General features: G+C 41.8%; 2 protein-coding genes across 3 annotated transcripts in view; one reads left to right on the top strand and one right to left on the bottom strand.

Annotated features, from left to right (window-relative positions):
- Positions 1 to 1,502: 1,502 nt before the first annotated feature.
- On the bottom strand, positions 1,503 to 5,395 carry acot20 (acyl-CoA thioesterase 20). 2 transcript variants are annotated; one of them, XM_041958678.1, is made up of 4 exons: positions 5,316 to 5,395; positions 3,696 to 4,232; positions 3,385 to 3,587; positions 1,503 to 2,847 (listed from the first exon to the last, which is right to left on the bottom strand). In XM_041958678.1, exons 2-4 carry the CDS (start codon positions 4,150 to 4,152, stop codon positions 2,260 to 2,262), a joined length of 1,248 nt encoding a protein of 415 aa, XP_041814612.1. In that variant the 5' UTR covers positions 4,153 to 4,232; positions 5,316 to 5,395; the 3' UTR covers positions 1,503 to 2,259. The 2 variants fall into 2 exon arrangements, with proteins under 2 accessions (XP_041814612.1, XP_041814613.1); XM_041958679.1 differs by lacking the exon at positions 5,316 to 5,395 and having other exon boundaries at positions 3,696 to 5,299.
- A 3,015-nt stretch (positions 5,396 to 8,410) lies between these two features.
- Positions 8,411 to 19,800, top strand: part of susd6 (sushi domain containing 6) — a 31,391-nt gene continuing 20,001 nt past the window's right edge. The window contains exons 1-2 of the mRNA XM_041959159.1: positions 8,411 to 8,639; positions 15,145 to 15,315. Of these exons, the coding sequence (XP_041815093.1) occupies positions 15,177 to 15,315 (139 nt within the window). The 5' untranslated portion in view covers positions 8,411 to 8,639; positions 15,145 to 15,176. The remainder of the gene's footprint in view (positions 8,640 to 15,144; positions 15,316 to 19,800) is intronic.

Raw genomic sequence — 19,800 nt, 5'->3', positions numbered from 1 at the left:
GTCGGTCCTCCACCCCTCCCTCGGCGATCCTGACGGGCTTTTTTTTTTTTTTTTTTTTTTTTTAGAAGGCTGGCGGGATGTGAGCATCCAGCGCTGAAGAGGCATTTCTGACCACTGCTGTGCTACTTGTGGGGATGATGATGATGATGATGATGATAATGATGAGGGCTTGCAAGAAAAATCTACAAAACGCTGTGCGGAGATGTCAGTGAAGCTGTGAGACGGACACAGGTAGCCAGTGCGCGCAGCTGCCCGCAACGAGAAGCCGGTGAATATGATGAATTAGGCAAAAACATGGTGTGATAATCACACATCAGAGCAAGGGAAAAGACCGGCCGAGGATGCATGCCCCATCATCCCCCAATGCGGATGCATGGCAGAGAGAGCCACAGAAATCCGTGCGCAGGGAGCCCGGCTGGATGCTGCTCTGTGACACCCGGTGCACCTAAAACCACACCGGGTTGCGAAGTGTCCATTCCGGGAACGAAGCTTGCAGCGCCGGGAACACACTGGCATCACCTCTCGCCGTCCATGAAAGCATACTGAGCGCGTCGGGCTGTCAGACCCTGGTTATTGGTAGACTGGCTGGCGTGGGGAGCCCGCAACGGAATATTTCACAGCGTGAGGTGCAAGACCGGAGAGGAGAGCCCCTCCTCTTCTCACGGCACCAAGAAACTCCACTGAATCTTATGAATGACAAAGAAGAGGGAGGAAGGGGAGTGTGAGCAAATGACACAGTGATCGGCGATAAGATGGGCACACTTCCTCCAGGGGTCATCACCCAGACAGACAGAAATCCAGCTGGAGAATTCATATGGGTGTAGATGTTAGAGTGATCAGCCTGTGTTAACCCCAGAAGGCTGTTTTCAGGCACAGAAAGGTAACCCAGCATCACTGGACATGAGGTTTCCCCTCAACAACAACCCTGCTGTTGTCTTGCACTGTTCTCTCGCAGCAGCTTGTGACATTCCTCTCTGGTTTGCTGAAAATGGCAAAATAGGAGAGGACACAGGGTGCCTCAGTAAAACAAAACAGCATCTTAGAAATGACTTTGTTTTCATCTGTTCGAAACAGTGAGTCCAACGGGGTGTCCCTTGTGTTAAGGCGTGGAGCCACAGCAGAGAAGCAGCTCCAGATCCACATGGAAGGCGAGAGAATGAAAGAATTGCTTCATCCAAACATGCATGTGTTAAACATGTTAATAGAAACCTCTGTGGAACAAAACCAGAATGATCATGTTTGATAATCATGATTATTATAGAGCAAAATAAAAACATAAATATAAAAATACATGTCATGCACGACTGTCTTGATAAAATGGGATGTGGTGGGAGAGACGCTTTTGTCTTTGTCTCCTACTTCAGACTCCTTTCTTTGATGCAGGCTACAGTGTTAATAAAGCCCCAGAGAAAACACTTACACCATCAAAGTAAATTCACCTCCTTTTTGAAACAGAAAACAGCCCTTCCAAGGTTTTCAACTTTAATCTGGGAGTACAACAGTGGGATTCACGCCATCTAAAATGCATGCTTTCGTTTCAGTCTCTCATCATGAAAGCTCGCCTCCCCCTCTGCTGCACATACATTTTGTATCTGACAAAACATTATCTCACGTTTGCTATGTGTTAGAGAAAATGTGGGGATAAACGTAGGAAGGCCGAGCTGCCACTAGATGGCGGCATTTGCACTAACTGAACTCTGGGAAACAAATAAATGTCACTTAACTGTGTTATAACCGCACTGATCGGTGCAAGAGGAGGCATTACAATGACAGGCTGAAACATGCTCATGTAATTGTTATGTACTTTTATTATTAAGACTATTTTTCTAATATCAATATAAATCATAATGAGGCAAATGTATGGAGAATCACAAACCAAAGTCATATTAATGCTCAGTGTAGCTATCTGCCACTCATTTAGTTTTTAAAGATCTATTTGTACTGCAAAATGTTTTTAACAGCAAAAATATGACAATATCATCACAATACCACACCAAAATATAATACTTAATAACTATTAGCCCTTTGCAGGTGCAAAAGCAGTAAAACTTTTCCCACCAACACTGAGAATTCAAATGGCAATACTGAGGCAAAGAGTGTTCTATACAGAGAGCTTGATTTATCCCAGATGATTAGTAACTGACACATTATGTTATGCACTCTGAGATATTTTATCCTTTAATTCATGACAAACTAAAGACTAGGCTAAGCAGAGGCACGGACGGCCGTTCTGGGAGCTTGATTCAGCACTGCTTGCGATCAAGTGCTCTTGGCGGCCAAGTGGCTCTTGAAGAACTCCTGGACTTTTTCCCACAGGTCCAGCTGAGCCTCAGAGTGGGCTTTTGGCTCCCCACCAAACACCACGTCCCTCCCCACTGCCGCATGAAACGTTGACGGACAGTAGGGCATGTGAGGGACTTCCAAGAAGTGTCCAGCTTTGGGGTATGTTAGCACCTTAAACGACTCTTTGCCGTGATTTCTCAGAATTTCAGCACCCCGCTTGGCAAAAAGCGGACTGTTCCAGTTGCGGTCATCTTCGGAAACGGCAAACAGGAACTGGCAGCTGGCACGTTCAATTGGCAACAATGACGCCCTGTTCTCTTCCAAGACAGGGTCTGGTAAGGCATCGCGTATATCTACAAGCCCAGAGTCTGTGAATTTAACATTCTGAATGACGGGCGTAAGTGGAGGTATAACCATGTCTTTGTAGCGTAACGGAATCACAGTGTTTGCGATGCAAGCATTAATACAGACGGTCGCTGAGATGCCAGAGAGGAAAGATGACATGGACAAAGCCAAACCGCCACTGTGAGAGATTGATATGATGCCAATCCCAGGACCTTTAACCTGCACAGAGAATGACCATGTTAATAATCTTGGTACAGCTAATATATCCAGTGCCATACGATGTGATGAAATAGAAATAACAACCACACCTCAATTCAACCAAGAAGCAGGAGCTCAAATAAACTGGGGTAATCAATTAATAGTATTTGTATTTTCATATAAAATAAATGAAAATAGCAAATTCATGATAAGAAGATGGAACTTACAATATGTGGCAATTTTTGCAAATCAGTTATCAAAATGGTTGCAGATCAATTATCTGTCCATCCATGACTTACGGATTAATTAACTGATCATTTCAGCTCTTAAATATGCAAAATTTACAAAAAAAAAAAAAAAAAAAGTAGAGAGTAGCCAGCAGATAGCAACATTAACGCAGTAGATATAAATATGGGCCTTTATCTCAGCTACATTCTCACTTGGGTATGAATTCAGTTGACACAGTTTTCACAATAAGTAAACATCCCATGATGGGATAAAATGGAGATTCAAATACCATAAATATGATGATCATTTGTTTCAATCTTCGCTACTAACCTCCGGCTGTCGCCTGAGATATGTTACAGCCTCTTCAAAGTACTCCAAATCCAAGCATTTTGGTTTTTTTGGTAAATCCTTGTAGCCGTAATAGGCCAGTGCCAGGACAACAAAGCCATTTTTTGCCAGGAGGCTGGCTCTGGGCTCAGTGAGACCCCCACCAAATGTGTACAAATCCACTATTCCTGGGAATGGCCCCTTTCCTGGTGGAAAGAAGGGAATAAAAAAGGAGAGAGTTGAATAGAATATTGACATCCCACAAACTTCTATGGATCGTCTTCAGCGCTCATCCCTCACACTACACAACTAACCTGGCGGTACGAAGAGGACTCCTCGAATTCGTCCCTCCTCCACAGGTATCCTCTTCATCCCCTCGACCATGAATCCTCTCTCGTTGGTTTCAGAGGCTAAGAGTTCACCGGTCTCTCCACTCAGCGCTTCTATCTCCACCAGCGTTGGGCTGAGCACATTCTTCTTCATGAGTTTATTGTGCGGAGTCTCTGGTGCCATGGCCCAAAACAAACCCATGGGCTCCACTCCGGTGTAACTCCCTCCCAGAGAGGGCGCACGGCAGACATCCACCTGGCCAGCTTCGTCTGCTTTGTACTGGGCCGAAGCCTTGAAAATCACCCCTCTGTCATCCACCAGTCTGGACCTCAGTTCAACTGGTTTGTGAGGAGCAAGTCCCTCCACTTTTACCTGCACCCGTTTGCTGAAGAGACAACGAGCACTGGGCAGAATTTTCAGGCGGATCTGTGAGTAAGCCATATCAGCTCCGTGGTGACGTTCTGAATGTCCTTTCCCTTTACCAGGGCCTTTATTGAAATACAGCTACGGCGTCAATACAACTGTCAGCAAAACAAAGAATTGAATGAATGTAAAGTGTTACTGAGAGGCTTTGCTGTGTGGCTGTTCAGCAATAACCAGTAATCTTGTCATAGGAACATTTGAATAGTTATTTCATGTTGTGACTCAAAGTTATATATAGAGTGTCCCAGGTACCTGAGCTCATGCATGCATAATTAACCACCATAAAAATCTACACTGGCAAGGCAGAGACATTTCTTAAAATACTGAAATTCTTTGAACTTCTGTAAATTGCCTCACATGCCACCAAACTTGTTTTCTATTTTTAGAATTTTACATTTGTTTTACATGTTCGCCATAAGCAGTGTGCAGGGGTAGTAAACACCTGTCACCTTTCACACAGATAATTAGGAACCCATTAGGGCAGTACTTCTGTATTCAATCTGTTAGAGCATTTGAAACACTAGATTAGAGCTGCAACGATTAATCGATTATATGTCAATTCCAAACCATGATAATCAATTAACCGTTTTGAGTAACTGAATATCTTTGGGTTGTGGACAAAACAAGACTTTTGAGGACGTTATCTTGTGCTTTGGGAAAAAATGATTCAACACTTTTCACCTTTCCTTTCCTGACATTTTGTAGACCAAACAACTAGTTGATTCATTGAGAAAATAATCGACAATGAAGATAATCATTAGTTGCAGACTAGATGGACATTTGGCACCCAATGACCTGCCACTGACAACGTGCTCGAGAGAAGCTAACTGACAATGAAGGTGGGGGTCTTCAGTTGATGGAGAACAGTGCATTCATGGACACACAGTGTCTGACTGGGTGAAAGGTCAAGTAAGGCTAACACAGCTCACTATTCTGCAAAATGTAGCCACATACGAGCAGTTAACCAGCAGAACAACAACTAACTTCACACTGTGGATGAAGTCCTCATATGGATTTAATGTTTAATGAACTAGCTAGTTAGCTAGATTAGTTAGATTTAAGCTTAACTGTCGTTTGGGCTTTTGCTTGCCGCATTTGTTTCGAAACTATACACTAATCATACTGTAAAAACCTAACAAGATAATATCTCCCACCAGCCAGAAAGTGACCGAAACGCATACCTGTACAAGCAGGAGTCTATCTTGTTTACAATGGAAAGTCAACACTTTTAAAAGCAGCACACACCAAGCAGGAAGCAACTGGGCGCAACCACTTTGCCAGCGAAGGTGGGGGGAGCAATTTTGAATCAGCTGCCTTTGGTGTTTGTTTGCTCGTTTGTTAATCTTGTGAGTGTACCCCATCGTATAGCTGTTTTTTGAAATAATATCTGAAATCTGAAGAGAAACCTATGGTAGTCCGACAAGGACAGCAGAGCTTTTACCCCCCACCCCCCGTGTGGAATGAAATGGTCTATATATTTACCAGGCCCTTAAAATATGTAATATAATACAATAAACATTTTATTTAAAAAAATACATTTTATTTCAATACTATTTCAATATTATTTGAATGAAAAAATATTTGTAAACAGAAATGCTCCACTCACGAACCTATACACGGATGTAGTAAGGTGAAGTAGCCACTAGATGTCATCATTGGCCCACAGTATTAAAACTTGCTTGAAATGTTAAGACGCCCTTCCTGTACAAGAGAAACATTTAATTTTGATCTCGTTACAAGGTATATTGTATTTGTAGTGTGCCCCAGAGTTATTATCATGAGCACAGTGAGACAAGGAGAGCACATGACATGAAACTCATTTACACCACATGCTCACTCTATGGAATAGATAATCTGATTAGATATTGGACCACCTTGCTGCCTGTTTGAATTAATGAGCAAAGTGGTATGAGACTGGGCTTATCTGTCTCTTGTTTATCCCCAGGGAAGACCTGTGTGTGTCGTGTCAGATGTTTTTTACAGGACTCAATGTCATGTCAAGGTGTTTAGCAGGAGTTTTATCCTCTTAATCAGTTGTTGGCCAGTGCCAGGACTCCCAAACCGTAAAGTGGGGAAATTAAGACAAGATTGGAGTGTAAATAGAGATTAGGCAGGGAGCCAAATTTAATTGGAACTGGAGGAAGTGAAAGTAAAGGTGGATTTAATGACACCCATATAGAACTGACAAACTTGTAAAGATCTGACAGAGTTTGTTTCATTGTGCCAATGAAATTAAATGTTCTGGTTTTAAATAAAGGGGATTTGTTTTTGGACTTGGCATTGTGGCATCTTTCAACTTGTGCATTTCTACATTTACAGGAGCACCTTTTAGTCATTGCTGAGGTACGAATTTCCCGGCTTGAATTTTCCTCCTACTTACAACTATTGCATGAAAGGATTTATATGACCGGACCTTTGCACCATTTGCTAAGTGCTATAACATCATACCGAGTACAAAGAAGAGTTTATTGAGACCAACATTTGGAGGACAGACAATGAAATATGTCAAGGTAGAGGGAAATCACAGATAAGTTAAACATGCTGTACATATCAAGAATTGCTTCACTAAACACTATGAGCCATACAAATTCTTGTCTATAAAATGTAACACTATAAAAAATCTTGCCTCTACTTGCTAAATATTAATAGGGGTGTAGTTTTGTAAAGGCAGTAGAAGCTTCCTATAATGCTCTATACATTTGTCTTCACCCACTTATTACTTTCTATGTGAGTTGAAAATGGGTAAGAGGATAAAGGACAGGTCACTGTATGATAATGCAAAAAATTATCCTCACATTCAAGCCAGTTTATATCTTCCTTGTTAACATTTTCCTTAATAAACCTTATTTGGATGCCATAGCATCCCTTTAAATTCCAAGGATTCATAATAACCCATTAATTTTCTATGGAACAACTACTCCTTATGCGTGGATGACATGATATCTTGAATGTTTTCTGATCTCTAGCTTTAGGACAGAGATGTTTGCAAGAACTTCATGAACTCTCTCAGAGTATGGGATAGGGATTTCAGAAATATGTGACTGACGCTTTTGATGCTTCTCTGCAGTGACGCATTGTGTTTTGCAAGGTCACAGTACAGCATGAACTACGATTCAGTACGATGAGAGATCTCACTTTTTCTACCCTCTGAGTGAATGAAAGTAACATTTCCACCCACTCATTCCCTTCTATCTTCCATCTGCAAGCACTTTGTGTAAATGCAGTGCAGAACTGTATATTATATAATGAAATATACCCATTCTGTATAAGCACATTTAGATCATGAGTCTATTTATTTATCATCTTTTGATTTTAACAGCTACTCGTCTAAGTGTATATCGATTGCATATGCACACTGTGATATGGTACCCTTTCCAGTGGCAGCAACTACAAAGACAGACCATATCAGAGGATCCAATGAAACATCCTAGAGGCAACAACCAAGACTTTGTGTGAACTGTCAGAGATTAAAGAGGTATTGAATTCACAGTAAGAGCCTTTCAGATGGTGTAGCTATAGGTGCTGCCAGATAAGCATTTTAGTTTGGTTTAGTTGACTGACAACATTCTATTAAATTCATAAAATGCAACTTGTCAGACTTTGTCAGGAATATAACAATAAAGTCTCAAATTTATTTTCCTTTTTGTCAGTGGTGTTTACACAGTCCATCAACCCCTATCAAGATGGAGGCAGGCATGTGATGTCTGACATTGAAACACTTATTAAAAGGGACTAGAAAGCTACAAAATTCAAATTACATGAGCAAACCTAGGAACAAAGAAACCCCCCTTTTTCAGGAAGCAGACAAATAAAACACATTATAACACAGGGGCCATTATTCTGCATTTTAGATTTTGATTTTTTTGAAAAAGGTAAATGGGCCAACATCACATAGTCAGGTTCAGTCCTCTCTGTACTTAAATTATGCTCACCTTAAATATTAAATGATGATGGAGTATAGTGATAAGATGATAAAATAAAATAACAAAATGACATAAAAATATATATAGCTGTTTTTGTCACCTTACAAGAAGTAGTTGGATAAGGATAGCAAATTATCTGCAAATAGTTCGGTTTATTTAATCCATCCACATTTTAGTATCTAGCTGAGACATTATTGTTCTGAATTTTGTCGTATTTGTATTTTCTTTGTAGATTCTTTTGTCTCTCCCCACTGAATTCCGTGCTTTTATTTTGAAGTCAAGCCTTGTGGTTGGCCTGACAGATTAGGACCCGCCCTTCAACGGGGTAGCCATGGAGACCGCGCGAGAGCGAGGCAGCTGGTAGAGTTCTCACAGCGAGTGTTTCCGCACACCTAGAATAAAGAGCTGGCGAGCCGAGGACGAGGGACAACACGGCCGCGCTGACGGAAGTAGACGACGAAAACATTAGATTTTTGTATTTTCCTGACACATTCTGGTTCGGGTGTAGCTGTTTTAACGACCGTTAATGCCTCGAATGTGAAGCAGTGAGAGGAGGGCTCGCCGCTGGTAACCTTTACGTTGGTGAGTCTTGTCTGTTTTTTTTTCGCAAGCTAAGCACAGATAGGCCACTACGAGATCTCTGGCTGCCTTTCTCTTTCCGTCCGCCTGTACGTGTTGGCTACATAATTAAAAACACGAAACAAGTGGCTCAAGCTAGGTCAACGTTTAGCAGATTCTCAATGAGAACAACGACTAGTCAGTTTTTTGTGTTTGCCAACTAGCCTAATGAAGTGTGCTGTTAATTAAGCTAGTCATGATCCGCCGCAAACGGTGATATCTGTTAACGTTAAGATAACTAACCGAAATTTTGACAGGTCTGCCGCATTCAGTTGGCTGTAAGTCTTTATCGGCTAACACCCCTTGCTTTACAAAGTGCTTAGACATACAATGAGGGAGAAAACCGGCTCGAGAAGCTAGCTTGTTAACAGTTAAAATCTGTAGCGTTACTGGATCGTTACGTTTCGGTCATGTGAACAAAATAATAAGTACAACGCAGCTGTGCCACGGCTAAAAAACGTTGTCGCATAATGTCTTAATTATGAACGGTGTATAAACATGAGACTATCTGAGACAAAGCACTAACAATTCCATTTGTTGCTTTGTTAGAATGGGATTGCTTTGTTTTTGTCCAACTGTGTGTGTGTGTGTGTGTGTGTGTGTGTGTAGTCCTGGCAGCCCACCACACTCTTTGTTTAAATGGCTCGCAGTACAGTTGTTGCACGTGTCGAAGCGTGTGACTCTGCTTTAGAGCTGCTATGAAGGCAGTTGTCCACGTTTCACAGAGTTGCGGGGCTGCATTAGTGTGGAGGGTCCCTCTGCTGAGATTTGCCCAACACTGTAATTTCCCACACCCTCGCTTCTGTTCCAGTAAAAGTTTTGTGTCGTTTCCTGCTAGCTGCGTAGGATAATATATGACGCTGCACATAGCAAAGGACAGGGAAGTCCAGATGTGAGCTGCTGCTTATCATCATAATGGAGAACAAAGATCAAAACATTGTGAGAGACCTATTAAGTCAGGAAGAGGAAGGCATCCAGGTACCCTGTGTCTCATGGAGTGCTGATTAGTGTTTTGATCTAATCACTGCTGTAAATTAATTGTCTCCCCACAAGTATAAAACCAGCTGTTAGTGAACGTTGTCCTCACCATGGATTACTTTGTCGTGCAGGACAGAGATCACGAACAAAATCTAAAAACTGACCAAACATTGTGTTGTTTGCACTTAGTCATTGCTCCACTTTGCCCATACAAATTCAGCTGCTTAAAGTTTTAACGGTAGCTGTTATCTTATGTGAGAGAATGTAATGGCTTCAGTTATTTCCCGATGTTTTAATGTTTTTATTAATTCTATATTTCTGATCTATTTTCATTTTTATTGTTCACCAAACCTAGTGTTTTTGTAAATATTTGGAGGCAGCTTATTTTGTTGCACAGTATGAGTTCTTTATTTTATGGCTTGATTCAAACCTAAATATGTTTTCCTTTGCAGAACTGATTACATTTTTCAAGCGTCACAATCACTCATTTGACTCCCATTGTTTAGATTGCCGTGTTTTGTTTTGACACGTTGTACATACTCTGGCTTTCACAGAGGAACTAGCAGACATACAATGTGCAGCTTTAATGGTTCTCAATTTAAGACCCATTGTGTTGCTGCAGTGAGATTTTTATAACTCCCAGTCCAGCATTCAGAGGCTTTTTCTGTTTGACAACATAGTTCAGAGAAAACATCTTGTGAGTAAAGATACGAACACTGCATTTGGCTTCAGTCCCGTTCTCAGATTTCCCTACCTTTCACCACTGTCACATGACAGTGTTTCTCCCAGTTTTAGCGTGTTTCTCCTTTTAATCTCTTGTATCGTCTCGCTTCTTTCTCCTCGTGTTTTTACTTTTCACTCTCTTTCACTCTCTTCTCCATCTTTCTGTCTGTTTCTGTCCCCACTTCCTTGCGGCAGTACAGAGGGATGCTTGGGTGCTGTGGGGCTTAACACTACATAATACTTCATAACAAAGGGTCCTTTCTGTGCTGCCATGCAGAGCCCCATCTCTGGGCTCCCTCCGCAGGCCCAGGCGGGCTCTACCATCAGCAGTAGCATTGGGGCCTATCGGGTGGAAATCTCCTCCCGGCTGTTTCTTTGGCACACTGAGTGCTCTCTGTTCCCGGACCACATGCCTGTGCTGCTGCTCTCCTTGGCTCCCTTTGCATTCCAGGAGCCCCGGGCAGCTGAAAAACTGCAGTAGCAGCCTGCTGGCTGGCTGGTTGTCTCACTGGTGTCTGAAGTGGAGAGTTGCATAGTTTTTTCCCCAAGTGGTGGACTAAACAGACAAAGTATTTATGCTGTAAAAACCTTGACTTTCTTATTGCAGAGGGCTGAAGCATGACCTACACAACTGACAAATAGCATTGCTATTTTTAGAAATGTCATTTAGGGCTGCAACTGACGATTGCTTTCATTAGCGATTATATTTGTCCAACCAACAGTTGCAAACGCAAATATACTGAATTCATATAAAACAGAGAAAAAAGCAAATCCTTGGAGCTTCTTATTGGAGGAGCTGCAATTAACAAATTTAGCATTTTTGCTTGATAAATGACTTTAACCATTATATTGACAACCAAAATCGACCGCTAACCGACCCCAGATAAGCAGCGGATGACCTGGCATGATGTTTGATTTCAATACAGCTTCTCAAGGTGGACAACTTCAGAGTAGCTTTGCTCTGCTTGTGGCGTTATTTCCTTCTTAAGAATGACATTTTACACTATCCTGTTAATCTGACTGTCTGACAGATTTGAGATTTTGTACAATATACTCTAGTCCTTTATCTACTGTGGTAGACTAGAACTGGTAACAGCAGTTTCATTGGATAGCTAGTATTGCCTCTTCATGCACTTGTGGCATATATATTTTTTATAGAGCCATTGTCTCTTTTGTAAAACTGACGCTCAAATTATTAATTTGTCCCAGCCACACAGAACTTTTTTTATTATGAAACTAGGAGCTTGTCTTGTTCTTTTGTATGACGCAAGGTAGTGTTCGCGTTTCTTGCAACATCTGTGTGCATGGGCTGCTGGTGTTTCATACCATTGCATGTTCTTTATCAAATCTGTTAAGTCAGTCTAGATGACCTTTCCTTTGCTTCCTTCTGCCTGTTTTGTGCTCCTTTAATAGCCTTATTGTTGGGTGCTTCAGGTCTGATGAGATGCATTGTATTCTGTCAACTGTCCCGTTTCAGTGACACTGATATAACTGAGAGTAGTCGTAGTGCAATAATGGCTTGAACGTCAGCCATTTAAAATGACTTTGAAATGATACGGATAGCTATTTAAACATGCACTGTTTGACTGTACACACACCAATGTCATTACAGGCCCTAAACTGTGATTTGGATATGCTAATGTTACCTGGCTACATGCAGCTGCCGGCAGGAAGTGTTTGTTTATGTGGTTTTGTACTGAATTCTGTTCCAGGAAACAAGGAAACAGAACCTAAATCTCTTGAAGTTTAAAATAGCAGCACAATCTTTAATGTGATGTGTCAAGCTTAGCATTTTTAGTGCTGCCTGACAGGAAACACACACACACACACACAGCTGCAAGTTAGAAAGTTGACATCCAAATTTGAAGTATTTCTGTTCTTTTGCTGTCAAGCTGCCTGCCATGTTACTAATCAATTAAATGCATGATCATTAAGTCAGTGCATTAAAAGATCTGCAGAAAGGCTCCAAGCTAGCTTGTTCTAGTTAATTAGAATGCTGTATTTTGTGGGATACCTTAACACAGCGTTAATGACTTTCTCCTTTCACAGATGCTCTTGTGTGAAGGCAATTAAGCTAATTCTGCTTAAGTTTTCACTTTACAAACATACCGGCCGGTCAATACTCTGCCCTCAACGCTCTCCGGAGGTCAGTCCTGCATTATAAGTGCAGTCCCGAGTGGTTATTTACATCTCAACAAGCGCCTTGAACAAAACACGTGTTTGTTTTTTCTGCCTTTAACTTTTCTTTGCCGTTCTTTCTAAGTCATGCATTTGGCAAGAACATTATCTGAGTTTGCGTTGGGCCTCTCAGTAACCCAGGCGTTAGTAGCAGTGTGTAGCTGCAATGCTTTGATCCCAACATGGACAAATGAGAAAACTGTCTGTGGATCAAATGGCTGGCACAGGTCCCCTGCATGTGTTTTTGACTGTTTGCCCTTTGGCTCAATGCAGTATCCAAACTGTTCTGCCAAATCCAACTTACGTCACTCTCTCCCACTGACCTGCACTGCATGCCGGTATGCCTCACCATCCTACTCTTGTGGTCATTAGAAAGGTGACAGGCAGTAGGGGGCTCTGCTCTTTATGTGTTTTGGAAAATTTCTGCAAACTATACTGGTATTGTTCAATTTTGGGTAACTATTGTACAGCAACCTGTCCTTATTTAGGAGGCTGCTTTTGCCAACCTGGAGTTTTGTAATATGTTGATTATTTTCTCAATTAAGCTAAAAAATATCTGAAAAATCCCAAAGTGTAGAGCTCAACGATCAATCAGTTAATTAATTAATCTGCAACTATTTTTGAGAAGCAATTTGTCTCTTCAGTCATTTTCCAAACAAAATGGTGAGACATGATCAGGTTTCGGCTTCTGAAATGAGAAGATTTGTTCATCATATATGTTTATAAACTGAATACCTCTGGGTTTGTGAATTTAACAACAACTGGCTTTTAAAATAATTGCAGTTTCTGTCGATCGACTCATTGATTGATCGACTATTTTTTTCTGTTTTATGCAGTATATAGTAGTTAGCAGTATAATAGCTATGCAGTATAATAGTTTATGCACTGTCAATCAACCATATACTGTATGTGCATGTGCGTCTACAGCTACTTCCCTCATTACAGCAGTTCCGGGTCGTCGGTGGCAGTGCCAGTGGCCATGCAGCAGATCTGCAATCAAATTCGCGGCTCTCTAAGTGCAGCCATGCCATTACTGTAGCCATTAGCTCAGCAGCCTTGTGTAACTGTAATGGGCCCTCTGCCCTCTCTTGAGGATATGCTGCCTGCCAGCAAGCTAGTTCCTTACAAAACGCAACTACTGCTACTTCATCCCAGTCTGTCTGTAGCAACGTGACCGTGACTATGTGCACCTGCATCTCATTTATGTAATGACAGTGTGCGTCTCGCCGTATCCTCCCAATCAACCAACAAATGCTTTTAGGTAGTTAGTCAAGTTGGTATTACAGAGAGAGATTTGTGAAGAGAGGATGAGGGTGTTATTGTCTGTGTGCAAATGGATGTATTTTTCCTCCCCCTAATGTTGTTTAAAGGTTTTTCCCAGTAGCTCTGTATCTCCTCCCTGCTTTCCTCTGCTGTTCTGGGAACATGGCGTTTGACTTTACATTTACACTGTAGATTTTTTTTTTCAGAAATTTAAATCAGATATTACTTAAGGTGGACATAAACTTAGACAAATGAAGCAACAACATTTTTGCAGTCAGTAATAACTGGTGAAAGGAATAAAACAGGAGCTTATATGGCTGATATGGTTTGCATGTTATATAGTGTGTTGGTCATATTAGCAGCTAAAGAATACAGCAGATATATCAGAAAGTAGCACCTGATGTAGTTTACATAATTTATCCATCAAACTCAATCGCTTGTAACTATCTGCAGCATATGGCAGTGTAGCATCACAGCTGAGCACACGGTGGTACGACATCTGTTTATCATTCAGCTGTAAAGTACTCTACCCGCTTTGTCATAACTCTTTCATTGCTACGTTTGAGGAAGCCCTGCTACGAAAGCTTTGTTTGGATGCATTCATAAATGCATGAGAAAACTAATATTGAACAAACAACAAAAAAAAGCTTGGCTAATAGGCAGTGCTGCCCAAACACCAGGGAGCAGTCGGAGTCAAAAACCTGTTGAAATTTTGCTTATTTTATTATGAAGCTACAGTAAAATGCAGCTCCTTTTGCAAACTCCTCTCCTGACCTTCAGGACTTTTGCAAAAGTTGCAGTTATAATCACTGTTTTGTTTTTGCGCTGACTCTCCCATGCACATTTTTAGCCTCTCTCGTCCTAATGCTGCTACCTCATCAGCAGCAGGGATCTGTTTCCCCGTTACATCATCTACAGCAGAGTGTAATGGCTGATTTATTTAGTTAGATCTTGTGGCAGAGCCAAATGTGGGGATCGAGGGGAGATCAGAGGGAGTGTCCTGCTGCTGCTGCCACCGGTGATTTTTTTTAAAAAGGAGAGCTGGAAATTGTTATCTCTCTGTCTGGGGGGGTAGGTTAAATAGCAGGATGCAGTTGTTATTATCAGTAAACCAATGGTTGCTTGATGATGTACAAAGAAGGCCTTTTCTCTGTCACTCTGACATTCTCTCTGCTCTGTTTTTACAGTCTTCAGAGCTCTGTCACTTTATTTCCCCCTGTCTCTCTGTGTTGCTTTTGGTTACATAATCCTCGTTGAATGTTGATAGTAATCCGCGTCCTCCCTCCCCCTCCCTCTCTATCCCTTCCTCCCTATGTGGCCTGGACAGGTTAAGCCGTAGAGGACTCGCCGGGGGAAAAGATGTGCGATGGAATGGTAGCGTTTCAGACGAGAGCCCTGTCCTCCTCTTCCTTCGCCTCCTCCTCCTCTCTAGCCCACAGGCTGGCTGCCTCCGCGCTTCTCCTCCTCTTCACCCTGCTCCCTCATGGTCACGCATCAGGTAAGACGCAGACACACAAACCCCCACACCTTTTTTTTTTCTCTCCATCTTTGCTCCCACATGAGACACCTCGGCTAAACCGCCATCTTCGCCCATCTCTTGTGAATTGATTGAGGTTATTTTCCCCTTGTCTTGCAGGTCAGTTAGATTAAATTGGCTTCCTTTACCCTTGCCTTGATCAGGTTGCTCTGCCTCAGAGCGGCAGCTGAGAGCTCAGTCCCACACACTGTGAATCCATTCACTGCCCTAATGAGTCACAACAGTTTTCCTCTGCTATTGAGTGAAACAGAGAGATGATGTTGTCTGCGGTCACATTGCTGTCATAAGGTTTTAATCAGCCATGACATTTACTGTCCTCTGAGAGCTTTTAGCGTGGCTAGCCAGCTCTGGTTATTACTCCACAACAACCTTCAGATCAGGTTTTGTATTTCAGCCTTAGAGATATTACAGTATTATCTCTGAACGTGAAGTATCAGGTTTGCAAATGGAGCTGATTTTTGTGTGGTGGTGGCATTCACACATGGAAGTTAAAGTAAACATAGGTAGCGCTGGTATTTATCAAGCACCACAGGACCTGTAGGGCTTGTGTCCTTTGTTTCTTCAAAAGGAATACAATGTTGACGGCATGTACTCACTGAACCCCTTCACTTGTGCCAGCTTTCCTTTCACTTTAGACCTCCAATGTTCCAGTCCCCTCCCCCCAAAACAAACACACACTACCTACACACATGCATTAACCACACACGCGCACGCACGCACACACACAAACACACACACAGACACACACACACTCCCCTCACATAGCCAGCTTGTGAAATGTGCCAGATGTCCTTGCCACAGAGAGGAGGCAGACTGAGTATGTGTGAAAAAGTGAATATGTGTGAGGGGTGGTTTAAGGCTCTGGGATGTTTTTAAAACATTAATTAATTTCATTTCTTAAATGTCTTCAATAAATTAATGTGTGTATGTGTGTGTGAGAATCAGCAACAGAATGAATTGACAGAGAGCTGGGCGGATGGGCAGGGGGAGGGCACTGCTGATCCCAACTATATCCCCTCCCTCTCCCTCTCTCTCTCTCTCTCTCTCGGTATGTGTGTGTGTGTGTCTTATGTAATACACATGATTCATGTTGAGCCCAGAGGCGCTGCTATCACGCTCACGTTCTGCGTTTCACCACACTCACACACTGCCTACCAATAGCAAGGAAGTGTGTCCTCAAATCCCCAGCCCATGTGCTCTGTGTAGTGTATTTGAGTGTGCAATGTGTGCAAACCTGCATTTCTATGTCCTCCACATATGCTGATTATTCATGGATGTTATACAGTACATACTGCATGAAATACAGTATAAGGTTGTACCCAAAATTCTGTCAGTCTATCAAAATACAGACCCTGTATCGACCATGTTCGTGACAGTTGGTGCATTACGTAGGGACAAATGTCCTCCCAAGAATTTCTTTCCAGTACCCATGATGCACCTGTGCCTTTAAGACTGCCAGTCAACTGATGGAAAAGGACAGATAGTTCTCTAGACTCCACCACTAGGACTATTTTCAACTGGCTTGTTTAAAGACATTTATGAACTGCGTGGTCTAAATCTTTCTAGAATTCATGAGCTGCTTGAAGGAATGTGTGTGGACAACACACCCAAATAAACCAACTCTTTATTTTTCACATAGTTTCTTTTGTTTTCATATTACCACTGGAATTATTTCTTGTTGTAATTAGCCCAGCTTTCACACATGTCATGGAAAATTGTAGAGGGTGCTTTGAGTGAACGTGTTATTTGTAGGCGTTGTCATAGCTGTGTATTAATAGCGTGATTGCTTCCTTATACGACACAAGACGGTATTTATGCTGACTCACAGCAAAGAGTTACGGCTCTTCAAAATGGTGGATAGCACTTTATATTTGCTTTCTTGCATTAAATGAAGCTAAAATATATATTAGTAACACCGGGCAATGGCTAATGCACAGGTTTCTATGCAAACTGTATTGAAATCTCTTCCCTAACATGTTAATAATGAATGAGAACAGTATTTTTGGGGGGGGAGGGGGCATTTTTAAATTCAGGCACAGTAGTTTAAAATATTAAATGCTACAAACTTTAATACGATGGACTTGAAAAATTAATCAAGCATCACAAGTAACTTAACTCAAGGAAGAAGACAGTATGTCCTTGATAACAGAAGCAACAGAAAAACCTACAGCTCCTTTCTCATAGTTGCTTTTTTTATGATGAAACTTTAATGCTTATCGATGAGAAATAGGTTCACTTCATTGCAGTTAAAAACAAGATGACAGCCAAGAAAAATGAATATAAATCAGAAACAGCACAAATGGAGTGAATGCAAACATATAAAGACATGGCAGCAATTACAAATACTTAAAAAAACAAGACTTGAATTTCAGCATGAGAATTATGAAATTAAACCTAAAATTAGAGGTATTAACATAAAGGTGGGACGCTCATTTTAAAGCTTTAAAGTCATCATGTTATTAGTTCTTCTGTTCACTGGCCTCCCTCTCTCTCCAGCTCACCATACATAATTCACATAGGTAATCCCTTGGCGTGTTCCAGGGATGGAGATTGCTCTGGAAATTTTCATGAATATGAAATTTCATCACTGCTGACAGGCTTATTCCAGACTCATACAAATAGCAGTGTGCAGTATGAATAGAAATTGATACTTAGAAAAAATATACTGTACAGAATTTGCATACTAGAGCCTAAATTTTAAACGCTAGAGACCAGCATACAGCACAGAGCAGCAAAAACAGAGCAGCAGCAAACTTCTATTTTTGGTCGATGGAGGTTTGCGTTACTTTTGTGGTTTGTTTTGTTTTTTGTGGATATTATTCTTGTGGAAATGTGGCCTTTAAGTGATGAGAAATAAGATGGAGAGACAGGATGATAGACAGAAATGGTCGAGGAAGTCTTTGCTCCCACCTTTGCTTACTTTAACAAAGAAAGGAAAAGCTTTAAGCTTCCTCATTGGTGGCTTCGTGTTCTCTGTTGAAAGGTCAGGACAACAATTTCTTGTATCTGTTAATACGCTCTGTTAGGAAGTAGTCACAAAGCCTTTTGGGGCTGAGGTATTTTTAGAACCAGTCACAGTCCAAGTCATGTCTTTTTTATCTGTCGTTCAGCTGTTCATTGTAAACAAGATTACCAGCGGGGTATCTGCTGAGCTAATGTAAATGGCTCTTTCAAATTTGTGTTTGTGATTACTGTGTATGATTACATTCGTGTTTATGATTCAGAACATTCTTCCAAAAGTAGCAACATGCTAAACAAAACATCCTCTGCATTCAAGCAGGGTGCCAGTAAACAAACACAGCAACAAAGCAGCACCTTGAGTCTTGTGTATGCACAAGCTAAATGGCATCAGTCTGGAGGATTTTCAGGGCACAGTGCAAATATTGCTTGTTTCACATCTTTTCTGAGTCTATTTGACATCCCACTAATGTTGGCTGCATAGAGCTCAGTTCTTAATATGGTGTCAGTTCCTTACAGTGAGCCTTTGTGGTTTGTGTCAGAGGAAGTGGACCTAGACAGTGAGTCAGAACTGAGAGGGTAAAGATGGGAACTCGGAGCACCAGAGGGTCTATTCACATGATTGCCTGGCTTGTTTTCTGTGCTAACAGTGTATATGCCAGGAGGCAAAAAGGCTTGGACCATCCTTGTGGGTCCTCTTACATAGATAAACGATGCCCTCTAAAAACCCATTGTCCTCTGAAGTTGAGTTAAAGCTATACAGGGAAGTGCCAGCGAGGACCAGAAGTCTCCCACAAACAAGCCTGCTGTGTGCTCTGCGTGGTGGCGACTTTTATGTATGTTCATGTGTGAGAACGGGAAATGGTTTTCCCCGGGCCTGGAAGAAAAGTGGTGTCGTAGGGTAAAGAAAAGAACAAGGTGAAAGGGGAGGGGAGCAGAGAGGTGCCTTTGTAATTTCCTCCGAGATTTGTGCTTTTTTTTGACCATCGATTGTTATCCATTCTTGGCTTGGCTTGAATACATTTTTGTCCCCCTGATGAAGGCCTATTGCACAGATTCATCCTTTTGTTTTGGCAGGCCTCGCACCGGTGTGTAGGACCTACCCAAGGATATGAGGAAGTTTTCTCGACAGTCAAGTTGCTCAAGGAAATACTTGACAACTCCCTTTTTGTCTTTAATAACAGAGTAGACTCCAGCGGCTAGCATAGCGTCATTGCTTTGACCACAGAGGAAAATATCTGAATGAGCCATGCCCTACTTCTGGCGTCTTCAAACAGCTGTAGCCTTTGAAACTTGTTGCTTTCTGTAGCCAAACAAAATTTGGTGTGTGTGTCTGCACAAAAAACCCCACAGTGTATGAGCCTGTCTGCGCACTGTGGGCTTCCCCTCGCAGAACGTTTGCTGGGGTTTACAAACAGTGCAGCCCGAGGGGCGGGGCGAAACAAAGGGTCCTGTGCAATTAACTGTTCAGAATAGTCCCCTGTAGTC

Source organism: Chelmon rostratus, chromosome 18 (genome assembly GCF_017976325.1).
Source record: "Chelmon rostratus isolate fCheRos1 chromosome 18, fCheRos1.pri, whole genome shotgun sequence".
NCBI lineage: Eukaryota > Metazoa > Chordata > Actinopteri > Chaetodontiformes > Chaetodontidae > Chelmon > Chelmon rostratus.
Note: the sequence above shows the minus strand (reverse complement) of the source record. Positions and strands in the feature narration are given on the sequence as shown.